Source organism: Ranitomeya imitator, chromosome 7 (genome assembly GCF_032444005.1).
Source record: "Ranitomeya imitator isolate aRanImi1 chromosome 7, aRanImi1.pri, whole genome shotgun sequence".
NCBI lineage: Eukaryota > Metazoa > Chordata > Amphibia > Anura > Dendrobatidae > Ranitomeya > Ranitomeya imitator.
The window spans coordinates 44,740,738-44,759,725 of NC_091288.1; the positions used below are offsets into that span (position 1 = coordinate 44,740,738).

The following is an 18,988-nucleotide window of genomic DNA, read 5'->3' on the forward strand; positions in this document are numbered from 1 at the left end:
ATATCAGCTTCACTAGGGCCGGACGCAGCAACAGACACAGAGTTCAGCGGTACTCCCAGAGGGGGTAAACCGATAAAAGGACTCGGGTTGCCCGTCGAACCAGGACCCGGAGGGGACAGATTGGGCCGGCAGCCAGTTCACAAACAGCAGCAGGGCCACACAGAAATTGCGCACAATAAGAGGCAAAGACCCCGGCAGGGTCAAAGTAACTCAGAGTTCCCATACAGACTCCGGTGACAGGACTGGTTGTAAATCCTTTTATGTTAAAGTAAACTGGTTAAACGTTTCAGTGCCTCAGTCTTTCATTTGGACAATAGCCATCTATCCAGGATCGGGATCGTCACCGCTGGGAGAACCTGCTGCTGATCAAGTAAGTGCCTGTCCCCTCACGATACCCCTTACACTGTGCATTGCCTGAGGCCACAGCACCGGGTCAAGCCACCCGTGACATCCCCCTCAAGAGACAGACTCCATTGGTCCGGTGCTGGGTACCCCGGTCTCCTGGGCGTCACAGTTACATACAGAGTTATAGATATCGTTTACAGTAAACAAATTTACGATAACAGACTGGTACAGAGGGGCGAGGACCCTGTCCTTGCGGACTTACATTCTGCGGGATACTGTGGAAGAGACAGAAGGTCGGGGGTGCAGCAGCTCTGGTGGTGGTGAGGCGGCAGCTCGGGTGATGGTGAGGCGGCAGCTCGGGTGATGGTGAGGCGGCAGCTCGGGTGATGGTGAGGCGGCAGCTCGGGTGATGGTGAGGCAGCAGGATGGTTATTGCAGGCTGTAGGCTTTCCTGTAGAGATGGGTTTTCAGGTTAAGTCTGAAGGATCCGAGGGTGGTGGATAATCGGACATGTTGAGGTGTGGAATTCCAGAGGATGGGGGATATTCAGGAGAAATCTTGTAGGCGGTTGTGTGAGGAACGAATAAGTGTGGAGGAGAGTAGGAAGTCTTGGGAGGATCGGAGATTACGTGAGGGAAGATAGTGGGAGATTAGTTCAGAGCTATAGGGAGGGGACAGGTTGTGGATGGCTTTGTAGATCAGTGTTAGTAGTTTGAACTGGATTCATTGGGGAATTGGGAGCCAGTGGAGGGATTTGCAGAGGGGAGAAGCAGGGGAGTAGCGAGGAGAGAGGTGGATTAGCTGAGCAGCAGAGTTGAGCACAGATTGGAGTGATGCAAGAGAGTTAGCGGGGAGGCCACAGAGGAGGATGTTGCAGTAATAGAGGCGGGAGATGATGAGGGCATGCACAAGAGTTTTAGTAGATTGAGGGCTGAGGAAGGGACGGATTCTGGAAATATTTTTGAGTTGGAGGCGACAGGAGGTGGCAAGAGTTTGGCCGAGCAGTTTGAAGGACAGGGCAGAGTCGAGAGTTACCCCGAGGCAGCGGATTTCAGGTGCGGGAGAGAGCGTGATGCCATTTACCATAATAGATAGGTCTTTCAGTATTTTTGCTGCAGATTTCACCCATGCTAATGAGAGGGGAAAAATCTGCAACAAAAACGCATGTAAAAAATGCAACAAAAACACTGAAAAACTGTGAATGTATTACGCTGTGTTATTACTGCCAATCCATCAGGACTTGCAGCCGAATCCAGTGCATGTGAACAAAACCCATGTATTTAGGACAATTTTGGAGATTCTGTTAAATGGCTACCATACATCAAGATCAAGTTCTGCAATTCCTTCCTTTGTCAGTACTGCTATTCCTGTACCAGTATCCGTGTGTTGTACTTAAAACAAAAGAATAAGTACACCAGAAAGATCAGCAGTAGTAACATGTGACATTTAAGAATCATGCCATTTTCTAAAATGGCTACTAATGAACTTTAATATTTTTGTTGTAGTGATTCAAGATTTTTTGAAAGGAATATGCCTTCAGGTTTTGCTGCCCCATCTGAGAGCAGAATGATGTAGGGACACTGAGCCCAATTCCAGTGATGTGTCACTTATTGGGCTGCTTGCTGCAGTTTTGATAAGATCACTGTTTTATCTGCTGGAGATCTACCAGTTCTCTGAAAAGCTGAGTTCTGTATAACTCTGCCCACACCACTGATTGGCAGCTTTCTGTGTTCACTGTGCATAGGCATAAAGCAGCCAATCAGTTGTGGGGACAAGTTTATAAAGAACTTATGATTATGGATGACTGCATGGCAGCTGGTTTATGTCCTCTAGTGATAAACTCATGCTGATAAAACTGTGATTTTATTAAAGTTTTAACAATATAGCAAGCAACCCAATAAGTAACACATTGCTGGAATCAGGGTATCTGTCCTTTTAAAGGAGAAGTGTAGTCAGAAAATGACTTATTGTTTAAATCAAGTTTTTAGTTAAATCTATTTAAAATGTAAAATTTTGGGTTTTTTTCAATTGGAAATATCACTATAAATGTATATAAAAAATAATCTTGCAATTTTCACACTGACCCTTAGTTCATAAACTAGACTGATATTTTCTGTTCTACATAAAAGACTTTTCAGCTGTCTCATGATCACAGGCATGATTATGATGAAAGTTAACACTTTCAATTTTTGGTAAATACTACACCATTCACAATAGGTTATGACACCATTCATCTACTTCCCTCCTTTCACTGTTAACTTGCCCTGGTTAGAGCATGCCCAATTTAGATTTCTTTACGAAAAATAGAGTCTGAGTCAGTCTGTGACTGCAAATGTCCAAGTGAAGAATAGGAAGTATAAACTACTTGCACAACTCCTTCTCATACCCCATGCTTGGCACCGATCAAATAATAAAATACCTTATTGTATGTATGGAGTATTATATGGGGCCTATTCTGTATGGAGAATTATATGGGGCATTGGCGCCCATTTTGCATAGAGCATGATATTGGGCCCATTCTGTATAGAGCATTATATATTACTAGATTGTGGCCCGATTCTAACGCATCGGGTATTCTAGAATATGCATGTCCCCGTAGTATATGGACAATGATGATTCCAGAATTCGCGGCAGACTGTGCCCGTCGCTGATTGGTGGAGGCAACCTTTATGAAATCATCGTCGCCATGGCAACCATTATGACATCTACGTCGATACTGTGCCCGTCGCTGAATCAGAAACGTGAGATGTCTACGTCCTTTATGACATCATCGTCGCTGTGCCCGTTGCTGATTGGTCGAGGCCTGGCGGGATTTCTACGTCGATGCCGCCGGCCTAGCGGCCTCGACCAATCAGAGAGCCGGGATTTCCAGGACAGACAGACAGACAGAAAGACAGACAGACAGACGGCAAAACCCTTAGACAATTATATATATAGATATCAATAACCCTGTATGAACATTATATCTATAACCCTGTATGTTACCCCTTTCTCATGTACAGCACCATGGAATTAATGGTGCTATATAAATTATTAATAATAATAATTATTATTATATGGGGCCCATTCTTTATGGAGCATTTGTGGGGCATTGGGGCCCATTCTGTATGGAGCATTATATGAGGCCCATTATTATGTATTGAGCATTATATGGGGTCCATTCTGTATGGAGCATTATAAGGAGTTCATTATTCTGTATGAAGCAATATATGGGGTTCATTATTCTCTATGGAGCTTTATATTGGGACCATTCTGTATAGAGCATTATATGGGGCCCATTCTTTATGGAGCATTATATGGGGCATTGGGGCCCATTTTGTATGGAACATTATATGAGGCCCATTATTCTGTATCGAGCATTATATGGGGTCCATTCTGTATGGAGCATTATAAGGAGTTCATTATTCTGTATGAAGCAATATATGGGGTTCATTATTCTGTATTAAGCATTATATGAGGCTCATTATTCTGTATGGAACACTTTATGGGGCTCATTATACTGTATGGAGCATTACATGGGGCTCATTATTTTGTATGGAGAAATATGTGGTGCTTATAATACTGTTTTGAGGACTATGTGGTGCCCATAATACTGTACGGAGGCCTAGGTGGTGCCCATAATACTGTATGAAGGACTATGTAGTGCAAATAATATTGTATGGAGGACTATGTGGTGCTCATAATACTGTAAGGAGCACTATTTGGCACCCATAATACTGTATATAGGACTATACCGGGACCTGCAAAAACCTGGAGCCGGGTTTGAGTACAAGTGCGTGTTATCAGATACTTTCCCTTGGGGGCATGTACGTCTTCCTGTATGATGCTGATCAAAAATTAGTAGACAGCAAACCAGCAGATAAAGAACACCCCCCCACAATAGCTTAACTTTCTTGGTATGTGAGATGTAAGGATACAGCTCCAATCTCCTGGTCTCATGGCCTAAAGGTACCGTCACACTAGACGATATCGCTAGCGATCCGTGACGTTGCAGCGTCCTCGCTAGCGATATCGTCCAGTGTGACAGGCAGCAGCGATCAGGCCCCTGCTGTGCTGTCGCTGGTCGGGGAAGAAAGTCCAGAACTTTATTTCGTCGCTGGACTCCCCGTAGACATCGCTGAATCGGCGTGTGTGACACCGATTCAGCGATGTCTTCACTGGTAACCAGGGTAAACATCGGGTAACTAAGCGCAGGGCCGTGCTTAGTAACCCGATGTTTACCCTGGTTACCATCCTAAAAGTAAAAAAAAAAAAAAAACACTACATACTTACCTACAGCCGTCTGTCCTCCAGCGCTGTGCTCTGCACTCCTCCTGTACTGGCTGTGAGCGTCGGTCAGCCGGAAAGCAGAGCGGTGACGTCACCGCTCTGCTTTCCGGCCGCTGTGCTCACAGACAGTACAGGAGGAGTGCAGAGCACAGCGCTGGAGGACAGACGGCTGTAGGTAAGTATGTAGTGTTTGTTTTTTTTACTTTTAGGATGGTAACCAGGGTAAACATCGGGTTACTAAGCGTGGCCCTGCGCTTAGTTACCCGATGTTTACCCTGGTTACCGGCATTGTTGGTCGCTGGAGAGCGGTCTGTGTGACAGCTCTCCAGCGACCAAACAGCGACGCTGCAGCGATCCGGATCGTTGTCGGTATCGCTGCAGCGTCGCTAAGTGTGACGGTACCTTAACCTAATGCATAATTAGAGTACTGTGAGATTAGAACATAGATGACTCACAACTTTAAGATAAGGTCCTTGTGAGGGAGGGGCAGACCAGCAGAGGTTAGCTAAAGTCAGCTGTGCTGCCCCTCCCCCGCAATGTGATTCATCTCCCAGCACATTCTAATCATGATGGAGGTTAGACCAGGAGATCAAACTTGTATCATTACATCTCTCACACTGAGAAACCTAAGTCATGGTGGAAGCCTGTTCTTTTTCTGCTGTGTTGCTGACTGCTTATAATAGGGCAACTCATACAGGGAGAAGAAGTACACACCTCCATTGAAAATTATCTGATAACACCCACATGGACTATACAAAAGTAAACTGATTAGGAATCAAATACTTTGATTTCTAATATCTCTGCAACAGAGACAAAAAGAAAAAAAGTTTTATTTCCCTCTGCAACCACTATTACATTGTGTGTACAGTTCAATATGAAAAAGTTTGTGAAAGGTTCTCTTTAAACAATAGGTAATTTTCCGATTACACGTGCCATTTCACATTATTTGACCAAGAGACAATAAATGTATCGAAAACCAATAATTTCTTTTGAGTTACAGAAAATACTTGTGATTCGACTGCGATAATTGAATAGTTTGATAAAATCTTACCCGGAGATCATTAATGCTATAGCCCTTACGAAGAGTTAATTGAAAAACTTCAAGTGAACTGAGGAAGGCTGCCAAGCGACACAAGCTTTGCTTTCCACTACCTCCAACCCCAATCAGTAACGCATTTCCGTATGGGAACTCCAAAATTCGACTAATCCGGCATCTAGTATTGAAATCACAGAGCAATCGTCAAATATCAAGCTCTCGGAGAAATGTACATTGTTTAATATGACATTTATTGCATTTATATGGCATTTATTAAATGAGTTGTCCTTCTAAAAAATTATTTGTGACTTTGTATAAAATAGTAAGGCATATAACTTTAGTAATATACTTTAAAGGGGTTTTCCAGGCGTGAGCTCAAGTTGGAAGTCACATAAGGTATGTGATTTGCATACTTCCAAGCCACATTCTGACTAGACGCGTGCTGAGAGAGGCTGTGCATGTCTAGTTGGCATGTGTATGCAAATCAAATACTTGCCGTCACGTGACCTTTCACAGCAAGCCGATTTAAAGGTCTGCAGTTACATAGACTGACTGTAGACTTGTACCCCAAGCCTAGACAACCCCTTTAATTAATGAGGGTGTCCAAATATGACACTCCAGTGTCGAATCTTAGCAGCTCCACCGGTTTGACCTCAACACGAGAGAAAGTTTCCTGTTTCATCAAAAGACCAGTGCAATGTGTGAAGGGGACCGGTAACCTAGGCAAAAATCAGGGCACTATAAGATAAGGAATTATTCTGTCCTTGAGAATGGAGATGATTTTAATAAAAGATAAATTGCTAAGTTACTTAGTTTTACAAGAGCTTTGCAATTTTTCTAATTTAAGAAGGTGAGACAACCCCTTTTATTCCACTTAACCTCCATAACAAGCCATAGAAGTAAATTTTTATATATTTTTTTGCAAATAATTATTGAGCTACATTTGTAAACTAAACGATCACAACTGAAGAAAAATCAATGATCGGGGTTATAGTGTAAAATAGCTGAATGTATTCAGGGCATTCACCATCGATCATCTGTGCCTGGGCTGTAAAAGTCTATGATGCATGTAGTGGGTTTTCTTGAGTGAGAAATGATAATATGGTGTCAATGATTAGTTGAAACATATTAGTGTAAGAATCTATATACGGTAGATATTTTTAGACTATTAATGACAATTTACTAATACCCCGAGGAGGTGGACAACTCCTTTAGTGACCACAAAATCTATCATACAGTCTTAGCGCTATTATGTTACCGCCGTCTTGGATGCAAGACTTGATCTTCAGTGACATTATCTGGCATTATGTTTTTCCACCATTATAGTTTAGGGGTCTCTATGGGCTTAGTCATTTTTTTTCTGATATATTGTAAACAGAAATTTAACAGGGTAATTATTTTTTCTTGTTTTGAAACTTTCTTTTATACTTTTTAAAAAGTTTTTGTAATGCTAGTGGACTGCATATGTGATTGCTTAACTGCTTGCATAATACACCGTAATACTCCCCGCGTAAGGCCACGTCCACACATTCAGTATTTGGTCAGTACTTTCCATCAGTATTTGTAAGTCAAAACCAGGAGTGGAACAATCACAGGAAAAGTATAATAGAAACCCGTCACCACTTCTGGATTTATCACCCACTCCTGGATTTGGATTACAAACACTGATGTAAAATACTGACCAAATACTGAACGTGTGAACGTGGCCTAAGGCTGGTTTCACGCATCCATTTTTTGTTGTCCATTTACGGAGGCATATGTGAAGCTGTCGAGCCTGGGTCACGAGACATGCGGCCAGTTTGTGCATCACAGTCCATACTCAGACTGCAAAGCGCAAATGTGTGACACCAGCCTAATGCCTACAACAATCCTTAAAGTGGTTGTCCGGCCTTAGGCTACAAATCTGCAGTCACTGGATGGGATTTGCATATTTCCGTCCACATTCCGAATAGACGTGTCTCACTCAATTCTTTTGCATTTTGCGAGGCCGTGCACATCTAGTCAGCACACGACTGTATCTATGCAAATTGTATACTTACGGTCAAACCCCCAGCACTGACAACAGATAACTTGTAGCCTAAGGCAGAACAAGCCCTTAAAACACTGCCTCTGCCAGGGCTTAATTGCAGTAGTAATTTGAAAGCTCAAACAGCCATTGATAGGCCCATCTTTGTTATAGCAATTACTGGCATGATGGGCCCTACGTACAACCACTTAGACGCCGTGGTCAGGATTGTCCAAGACATCTAGGGGATTAAATGGCTGGCATGTGAGATATCATCTTAGACAGGTGAGCTCTTGATCTTCGCAGCATCAGGGGGATTCTTCACCTTGAAAAGGCTCATCCATCAGAATACAGTCCCTTAGTGACCGTCATAAAAAGGTAGTGAATGCAATCTCACAATGCGGCCATAGTAACAAAAATGGTTGTGAATACCTGGTCTAAAGACAGCCTGGAAGAGGGATGTCAAACATAGAAAGCTTAGAATAATTTTCCATTTCACATGACACTCACATGTGTTGAATAGCTTCTTCAAACAGAACCAGATTCATCGCAGCGTGAATTTCATTATAGTGCTCGAGAGCATCCGACAGAATTCTTGTCAGCTTTTCCCAGTCGGATATTGGGGAATATCGTGGTTCTCTGACACCGTGAGCAAAATGGGAATAAACCAAAGGCTTATTGATAAATGTGTGCTCATCCACACCCTGCAGATAAATAGCACAAGGGGGTGAGTTTGAGTGATTAGATGATACTTGTATTTTCATTATCTATAGCAGAGGTTCTCTATGTCAACATTATTTGCAAATTCCAAAGAAGCAAGGACGATGAGGACCACAAGGTCTAACAATCAGGGCCGGAATTATGGGTGGGCAAGCTAGGTATTTGCCTCGGGCCTCCACTCCACCAGGGGTCCCTAGCCAGTGGTGTGCCGCTAATAGCAGCACACCACCTGCCCACTATGGGGCCTGTGAGTGAAAGGGGCCCGGTGCCAGCACCAGTTTCAGGCGATCCCCGCATCAAGTTTTCAACTGTATAAACATCATAGATAATGATACAATTCAAATGAATCATGGAATACGGAGCATCAGGTGGCACGCCCTCACCCATCATTCCCCCTCTGCTTCTGACGCAGCGGAAGTGATGACGTCACTTCATAGCGTACCACGCTGTGTCGGGTAGTGGAGCGAGTAGACATGCTGCAGAGACCAGAGCAGTGAGGAACAAGGAGAGGTGAGTAACGAGTATGTATCTATTTATTTTTTAAATCCGTGAGTACGTGGTGGCCATAATACTAGAGTACTATAGATTGTAGAAAACCTTCAAGAGAAAAAAATGAGCAAAAACCCTGCTGTAACTAAGTAAATAAAAATCAAAATGTGCATTTAAATAACACAGAGTTTTTAGTAATATTGTTTTTGATCAAAAATAGCATAAAAGCCATCCCACCACGACAAGGTAACTCTGATCGGGGCAGTCCTACACTGTCTAATATGAAAACCTTACCATGTGTCAATAGATTGTGCATTATACTATTTGAGGCTGCATTATAAAATATGGGGGGATGAATTATACTCTATGGAAGCTGCATTTTACCCTATAGGGCTGTATTATACTTCATTGAGGATTAAGGGGAGTGAATTATACTCTGTGGGGCTGCATTATATTCTACGGGGCTGCATTATACTATATGGGGCTGCATTATACTCTATTGGGGCTGCATTATACTCTATGGGGGCTGCATTATACTATATGGAGGCTGCATTATACCATATGGGGGCTGAACTATACTCTATGGAAGATGCATTATACCCTATGGGGGCTACATTGTACTCTACGGGGCTGCATTATACTATATGAAGGCTGCACTTTACTATATGGGGGCTGCATTATACTCTATCAAACACTGTAGGCTGTATATACTATATGGGGGCTGCATTATACTCTATCAAAGACTATATGCTGTATATACTATATGGGGGCTGCATTATACTCTATTGAGAACTATGGAGAGTGCATTATACTGTATGGAGGACTATGGGGATTCTACGATACTGTATGGAGGACTATGGGGAATACATTATGCTATATAAAGGACTATGGACTGCATTATACTATGAGGAGTGCATTATACTATATGGAAGACTATGGGGGTGCATTATACAATATGGAGGACTATGGGATGCATAATACTATATGGAGGACTATGGGGAATGTATTATATTCTATGAATGACCATGGGGAGTGTATAATACTATATGGAGAACTATGGGGTGCATTGTACTATGTGAAGGACTATGGGGTGCATTATACTAAACAAGCAAAATGCTGCCTATTCATCGAGTGATTGGATTGTTTATACTGGAACAAAAATAATTGCTCTCAGCAGAACATCGCTTGGTGAAAATTGCATATATGCTGCTGATAACATGATAATGTATGGGGACAGATTGATCTACTAGTGATTGTTCTGTGCCCATCATTCTTCAATATTATTGATCACGCTCCTCCAACGGCCTGAACTCAGCGCATGTAAATACAACCGATACATTTCTGTGTGATGGTGCAATGTGTTAGCATTTGGGGCCCCACTTTAAACTTTTGCCCAGGGCCCCACTATGTCTAAAACCGGTCATGCTTACAATAACAACCAAATAATGACAAATAATGCAAATTAGAGATATGAATGCAAAAATTGAAGACATATACCTCAAAAAATCTTTTTGCTGTGTCAATGAGCACTTTTTTAAAATGCTCTATATCCTTCTCTTCCATGAGTTTATCGGAGTACACGCGGCATGATTCATGTAGCCACAATTGGACCAAATCACTGGAGAAACGGATGCACTCGGGTGATGCAAACAGCATTCCCTATGTAATAGAGTATAATAACACACAATTAATGACATTTACTTATGCATGAACAGTTAAGTTGAGAGAATCAAATCACAGGACCCTGGTCCAGGGGCCACATGAGTAGTCCGTGGCTTCCAGACAGAAGTCTTGTGAACCTCCTCCTATCTACTGGAATCTCCAGTGACTCTTTTGATTTGTAGGCCCAATGTGATGTCATCGTTGAAGGTTGACACCCATGTGACATCACCCTGGGCCTAATCATCAGAAGAGGAGCTGTGGATGCTGGCGGGTAGGAGTAGGTTTGCAGAACTCTAGTCTGACATCCACAGATTACTGACATGGCCACTGGACCACTATTTGCTCATCGCTAATAACCAGAGTAAGTGTAGAACGATTTTTATAACTTGAAGCTAGTGTGCCTGTATGCAAAATCTCCAGTAGGGCCTCTATCATGAGTCTGTAATAGATGAGTCATCCAATATGGACCAAAGGGACTGTTTGGGCCTGCAAGACTCCAGGGACTGGGCGCTCCTACAATCTTTGCACTCATTATAGTTACGCCCCCTAAGTATCGGTCTTCCCATATTGGCCAACATGATCTTTTGTGCCTCCCTTTTGGCTCCAGAACCTGTATATGACAGAAGTCCTTGCATCCACTATAATTACACCCTTGGGCAGAGCTTTGTGTAGAGCTGTGTGATCATAGACATTTTTTATAGCATATCATTATGAGATCCATTAATATGTGAAGCCATTGACATTAAGAGATGAGTCGAGGATTTTACACCCTTAACAGACAGTAACCAAGAACGTTTTTAAGTAACCACTAACATAAGTAAAAATTATTTTTACAACAAAGAAGTATAACATATTTAATATTATTTGTTCGATTTTGTCAAAATTGTACATAGCCACTTTAGGTGAATAATATATTAATGGAGACCTACAAAATAGACCCACATTCTGATATCTGCCCATGATGAACAATTGTATATTTACATTTGACAGATTTATTTTTGCTTTTATTTTTTGCGGTTTGCTGAGATGTAAGTGAACAAGAGTCAATTTTATTTATTGCCATAAATCACCGGAAGGATTTCTCAACTGTACCTGAAAGATTTGGGTTAAATCCCTCAGATTAAAGATATAATGGAATCTTATAGCAGTTGGATGAAAATTTTGGGTCATTTTATGATGGAGACAAATAGAAGCTTGTATCAATGTAGACACGGACTTGACCACACTGTAACTGAAGCCTCCATGTTGGAAATGAGTGCCGATTATCCTGCTGTAGATGGTCATTAATGCTTCTGTACCCGGAAAGTGCACAGCAAATACGGAAAAGTGTCTCTGAACGAGAGAAAGAAAACACAAAGTATTGTGTCATTTTGTGTAGTTACGTTTGATGTATAGTCATGAATTGTCAGCACATTTTCTAATAAGGAGCCCTATTTCCCCAGACATACTGTAGGCTAGGGTCACACCACTGTATATTATCTCATCTGAAGGAATCAGGGCAATTATGCTAATCAAACTCTGATCAGAGTTTGATCAGAATTTTATGGGAGTGTAATTCGATTTTCTTGGGTGTAGAAAAGATGGAAAAAAGATGAAAAAAGAATGTTCTCCATCTTCTCCATTGTGTCAGTCCATGAAAATCCCACTGCACTCGGATCTCTGTCCGAGGAAACAATGGGACCTGTGCAGGGCCTCATAGCATAAGATTGGTTTGAGTGCGATCCAACACTTTGTCGGATTGCACTCGGACCGAAAAATACGATCATCTACACAAGCCCATAGATGTGATCGTTGGGAGCCAATGGGTTGACCTGGCAGTCGATAGCCTACTGAAGTATTGCAATATACAATGCAATTGATCAAGCCATACCAACGTCATGTTTCAAGTGCGAAAAGAAAGATAAAGAAAAAAATAATTTAAGGAAAAGTTTTAAAATATGTAAAAAATGATTAAAAAATAATAAAAGTTTGAATCATCCCTTAATCTCTATTCAAGAATAAAATAAACAAACAAACAAACAAAAAAAAGCTTATATTTTAAGCAAATAAATCTGGATAGAAAGTCAAATCTATCAAAACAGAAAATTATATAGTCCAAGAAAAGTTAAGTTGATCGGCACATTCAAAAAATAGATAAAATCTTCATATTTTATTCCATAAGTATGAAGCAATTAAAATCCACATATTGGTGATAGAAAAAATATTCTTTATGACTAAGGATGCACAAGGTGCCAGAAACACGTCAGAGTGTTATTTTCTATCACAGCATGTGGATTTTAATTGTTCGATACTTATGGAATACAATTTGAAGATTTTATCTATTTTTTTGGATGTGCCAATCAACTTTACTGTTTTCCTGACAGCAGTATTTGAAATGGCGCTCATTGCATGCAAAGGATAGATTTGGTCATCCACTGCACGGTGAGCAATTTATTCACTCCTTTTTCATAAAAACATATAACACTTAATGTGAACATTCTAAATAAAAAAAAAGTTGAAACTCTAGAATTGCAGTTTATTGGTATGATACACCTTTCTAAAAAAATACAACAGAGAAGTGATCAAAATGACATAAGCACCCCAAAACATTACCATTGTAAAGGACAGCTGGCATGCAAAACACGAGCCCTCCCACAACCCTTCACAAAAATAAAAAAAAAATAAAAAAAAGTTATGGGACTCAGAAAATGATGAAACATAGAATTTTTTTTACATACAAAGTTCCAAATTTTTTTTACCACTAAAATTTAAAACCAAAAATCAATATACAGAAAGTTTGGCATTGCCATAATTGAACTGACGTGAAGAATCACATTATCAGATCATTTTTCCCGCATACTGAACTATGGAAAAGTGAAACACAAAAAGCAATGGTGGAAGTGCGTTTTTTCACCTAACTTGGAATTTTTTCTACACCTTTCAGTACATTATATGGTAAAACTAATGTTGACATTTAAAACTACCACTTGTCCCAAGTCATAAAAGTCAACAGTAAAATTAAAAAAGTTATGGCTCTTGGAAAAAGAAGAAAAAAAAAATTTGCAAAAGGAAAATAAGTTGCATCATTAAAAAGGGTTGAAGAAGAATTATTACTGACGGTGTAATCTAGAGATCACTCAATCTTCACTTTTACAGGTGGGGTCTTGTATGTGTTTAGTAGAAAAGGCAAGTAGTAGGATGGCGCTGAGCTATTTGCAGTGCAGCGTGCATTTTTCAAGGCTCGGGCCATGTGTTTGATTCCCAAGGTTATAATCTAATCGTCCCTTTCCTTTTGTGCCGCATTCGGTGGAGGATGCGGGACACGACTGGTGGTATGAAATACGATTTATCACATAAACATACAATGACCTTTTTCCCCCGGTCGCCATGGTAACCATAGATCACACGTGTGACAGGTGAAGTCATGCATCAAATGCAGCCTCCCATGCACTAAAGGCAAGTGACATATTGAATGGTGTATTACCTGAAGCCGAGGATTAATGGAAAAACTTCCAGCCGTGGGATTCATGCATGTTATGTATTGGCAATTGTGAATTTCTTTTGCCACCAATTTCTGCCTGTCATACCTAAAATCACAGAAACATAAATATTGCCCCTTGCTGGGCCGGGTTCAATGACTGCATCCAATCTACTGCTCTGTTATTATGTAAAACACACAGCTCGTGATGCTAATAAAGGACGTGCACAATTTTATATATAGTAGGGTTTTTACATATGATTGACAGTTAGGAAACTTTGAAGTGTATTTGTCTTTTCAAACAAAACCTGTACAAAAGTATGATCTTGATGCTCACATCCTTCACAAAAAAGGTTGACACTGCTTTTGGTGCACAATCTAGTCTAATATGTCCAGGAACTGTCTAACTCTGTAACTTCCTTCCTACTCATTTTCAGTAGTTGGCTCCTCCTCGTCAGCATTTTGCCAGTACTATGGGTACAGGAACCTTCTTTCCGCTCTTTTTGCAGCATGCATTGCACCTGCCATTGACCTGCCTGCTCTTAAGGGGTTGTCCACTACTGACCATGCTTCTCTCAATGGTCTTTGCCTCTCTGCTCACTCCTTCCAGTGTCTTAAATTGCAGAGAGAAGGGTTTTTAGTTCAAAGCGTAAACCACTACTGGAAACTCCCTTATTATTGACCTCATAAAATTGATTAAATCTATACTTATTTTCCTGCTCCACCGCCGTTTTAGACAAAGTGGGCCCCTAGGCAAAAGTTTAAAGAGGGGCCTCGAATGCTGACATATTGTACCATCACACAGAAACATTTCTGTTGTATTTACAGGCGCTGAGTTCAGGCCAATAAACGAGCGTAATCGACAATATTGAAGTCGTTCGACGCTTGTGCGAGGGAAACTGTTTGACGGTGCACAGTGTCAGTAATTAGCAGCGCTTTTGAAGCAGCACATGTCCGCTGCATCCAAAGTGGTGCCGGCTATTGAACGCAGGTGAATCCGCATGTGTTCATTGAACCGTGCAGAATCACTTCCTCAAATACATTGCACGGGTGAGATTTTTCTTGTGGCGGCTCGCGTCTCCGCAAGATAAATAGACATGCTGCGTTCTGTAGAGACGCGCCACATGTCCTTCTCCCCGGGTGAAGGACATGCGACGCGGAGAAGGACATGCTGCTTTTATATTAGGTGGCAAAATCCTAGTGACATATTCCCTTTAAGAGGGCCCCTAGTCCAAGGCAAGGACAGGCATGAGACTAAGGGAAGAGTTACACAGTTGTAAAACTCGGACTGGGATCACAATTTTGTCTGGCCCATTTTGGGGGTTTTGTGTAAATTTAAGCCCAATTTAGCTTTTTTTTCTCTTTTTTTGTGTTGTTCGAATACACACAAAGGAGATAAAAATATGTATAACAAAACGTGTGTAATTGCAATAAGTTTACATGACTAAGTTAGTAAGTTGTTTGGTATAATAGATTGTTCACAATTAAATCTCTAGAGGGCTATAAATAATGTTTAATGAGCTAAGCATCCAAGCTGTGTGGGTAAGTTTAGTTTGTGGAAGGAAAGATGTGGAAATCAAATATCAATATGGTAAAGAAATACAATCATAAACCAGGTCCACTTAGCTTCTATGGTACCCACAGAGAGACAGGGCACAGCCCTGATTCATTAAATTATCTTTGCTACTGCAGGTTGAAAACATTTTCCAATTGACCAAGGAAGAGAAAAGAGCATTCGAGAGTATAGGTGCAACACAAGAGAAGTTTTAAATGAAAAAAACATGCAGAAGACCTAATAATTTGTAAATAGATTGTAATATTGCATATACTATAGTAATTACATATTTGAAAAAAAAGTATCATCGTTGAAATGTATTTTTCTCTTTTTTCCTGTTTTCCCTCAATCTTATGCAGTGCCACACAGTTTCAGGCACTCCCCTGTGAGGGTGGGTCATCTGAGTAATTAAACATGGCAATAATGGGCCGGGAGCATGTAGCTCTGTAAAATAACTGAGTCAGCAAGGTTAAGAGGTAAAACCCCTACAATCATTATAACGGGTGCCAATAATGGTAGCACAGAGACACTAACATATAATATTACAATATCTCACACTGGAGGACAACTACATAAATAGCAATTATCGGTCAGTACTCACCAGTGACTGTAATCTAGATGTTGTCTAATTAAGGTGTGAGGTTGTACCGTACTGTAGGCATCAACTTCTGGCATGTTCAGATCATCTATAAAATATATCAATTTCTTGGTGCCTGGTGGGGAATAGTTCCGTCCAGCCCTCTTTTCTAAAGGTTTTTCTAATATGCCTGGTAAAAAAAAATACGAAAAAACACGTTTTTGTTCAAAGATTTTATAGGATACACAAAAAAAATCATACGATGTATTGCTGCTGTCATGGACCCAAACTCTATTATGGAGCGCCACCAAGCAGTTGTGGTAAACCTGATTCCCAATAAGGGGGCTCTTAATTTAGTGTAAGAGCAAAAGTTCCAATATTCTGCTTTCGTTTCCCATGAATTGGGGGTTCACTAGAGGGATTGGATAGGCAAGTTCAGTGGTCCTGACTATTTGTCTTTTGAACCCAAATATTTCTGATGGTGGCCGAGATATTGGAGAGCTGCCCAACTTTTTATTAAGGAGAGATAATGTTATATTAACATAAGAATGAACAACTTCATTAAATGGTTATTCCCACAATATATCTTACAAACCACAGTATTTGCATGACTATTATTAATATACAGTAGCAGCCTAACATAAAGATTATTTCTTGTACCTTTGTCTGTTTTTACATCTCCTTCTGCCCCTCTGTATATCCAGCTTCATAGAGCTGAATGGGTGGTCCTATTATCTGCTAAAACTAATTTTCCCCTCAGCACCCTGCTTCTCCTCAGTGCTGCGGGACCCTCCTTCTGTTTTCTTATGTGCTTCCTGATACAGATAGATAGATTTCAACAAGGGCAATTTTTATTTATATGGATAAGGTGATCATTGGTAGTCTTGATTGTAGTGACTTCGATCCACTATTCATTATTATTTACAAACTTCATATTTCATTGGTGGTTCCCGGGGATCTTCAAAGCATGCTCTAGCCTGCATGCATAGCAGAGCTGAGCATAGAATAGCTGAGCTGTGCTACAACACAGCTGTCCGGGCAATGAGGATACCACAAGATCATCTTGGGGCATGTTATATCAGACAAGGTCATAGATGTATCTGTTTTTCATGAATTAGACAGGGTCATAAGGAGCAAATGAAGTTGAAATCAATTGGATTTTTGGCATAGCATAGCTGAGCTGTGCTACACCCTGGCAGTCAGGTGTTTTATTACACAGGGTCATTAGATGAATCTAATCATGCTCGACCAATAGCATTAGAACTACTGTAGGACACATCCATGTGCAATGGAGAATAAGGAGCCCTAAGGGGCATCTTTAGGGAGGCGATAGCTGCATATAAGAGCAGTAAATTTAAAAAAGGTTGTATTGCACACATTAATAATTCTGTATATAGAGAACACTGACACCACATTACAATCTATCTATCTATCTATCTATCTATCTATCTATCTATCTATCTATCTATCTATCTATCTATCTAATATATATATTTAGTATATTTTGGCTGTCCAGATAGAATATAGCATGTTACAGTAGCAGCAAAATGGATGCAATTTACCAAATCACCTCCACACACTGCAGAAAAAAATCTGCATGTTTTTTTCAGTCACTTTATGCTGCAGATATGAACAGTCGTTTTGACCCTTTTTTGACCCATATGGTTGTACTCATAAGGGTCCAAAATTAGACCGCATAATCTTGTACATGGGTGGCATCAAGTACTGCAGATCAGATTTATTCATTTGAATTAATAAAGTTATGTGCATTGATCTTTTATGAATGAGCATAACTATAGTGGGCACAGGGGTTTCAGGCGCACCCGGGCCCTGGAGCTAAGGGGTCCCAAAAGGTCCCTTTGGCCCATATGAGAAGACAAATACTATTAAAAACCTGTGACAGATGGGGCCATGTTGGAGATTTTGCATTGGGGCCAATAAACTTCAAGTTTGGCACCTGAATAAGTTGTCATGTGATGGAAGTTGACCAAAAACCTCCATGGATATTATTAATCTGTGAAAAACATCCTCTGTGGCTTTATATTAAAATGAGAGGGACCAAGGAGTTACAGTCAGTACCCGACGCAGTTTATAGATGACTTATGGACTTGTAAGCACTTCTTGAGTTCACCTTATGGCATAAGTTTATAGTTATAGAAAAACCGGGATGGAAAATCACACTTACGTTGGAGCATGGCAGATGTCGTGTAGTAGTTGAAAGGGACTTTGGCCACAATATACTCCTCTGGCAATTTGGATACTCTATCAGATACCAAGATAGTTTTACCAACTCCAGCGTTGCCGACTAGCATTATCGGTTTCCCCTTCTCCAGCAGTAAATCCAGAAAGTACCTGAGGCGTACAGTCTCGGCAGTGTGTACTAGGACCGTCTGGGGTTGCATGAAGACAGAAACGGCAAAACCAGTCATGATTATTCATGTATCTAGCATAGCGTGTCAACAATTTCTAAAAACATGAAGGAAGAATCTGTATTACGAAAAATTACGTAAAGAAGAGACCAGTTATAAGGAGCAAGTATTACACTTTGCCTCCATTGTCTTGTCTGCCCCTCTTCCATGACACCATGTTGAAAAACAGATGCAGATGAGACACAAAGTTATAGATGGAAGTCTGAGCCATTGCCGTCCACATCATTAAAATAATGTTTGAATCCGGTTAAAGAAGGTCAATATAAATGGCCAAGATGATGGAATTCGTTAATAAAAGCAAGTGGATAAAATATAATGAAGGAGGGCAAAAGTGCAAGAGAATAGGAGGTCAAATTAGAAATAGTAGCTGACTGTAAGATCCCCAGAATTTCTTTTTTTGGGTACCGTAAGTAAAAGGTAAACTCCTAGTCTCCGGGCAGGACT

At 40.8% G+C, this 18,988-nt stretch overlaps 1 protein-coding gene across 1 annotated transcript in view; it reads right to left on the bottom strand.

The window, feature by feature from the left end:
• The window catches only part of LOC138646080 (dynein axonemal heavy chain 11-like), a 377,510-nt gene that overhangs the window by 238,759 nt on the left and 119,763 nt on the right, over nucleotides 1-18,988 (bottom strand). The window contains exons 36-42 of the mRNA XM_069735549.1: nucleotides 18,301-18,505; nucleotides 16,140-16,305; nucleotides 13,990-14,092; nucleotides 11,619-11,858; nucleotides 10,362-10,523; nucleotides 8,166-8,359; nucleotides 5,666-5,828 (exon numbers count right to left, since the gene is read on the bottom strand). Coding sequence (XP_069591650.1) covers nucleotides 5,666-5,828; nucleotides 8,166-8,359; nucleotides 10,362-10,523; nucleotides 11,619-11,858; nucleotides 13,990-14,092; nucleotides 16,140-16,305; nucleotides 18,301-18,505 — 1,233 coding nt within the window. The remainder of the gene's footprint in view (nucleotides 1-5,665; nucleotides 5,829-8,165; nucleotides 8,360-10,361; nucleotides 10,524-11,618; nucleotides 11,859-13,989; nucleotides 14,093-16,139; nucleotides 16,306-18,300; nucleotides 18,506-18,988) is intronic.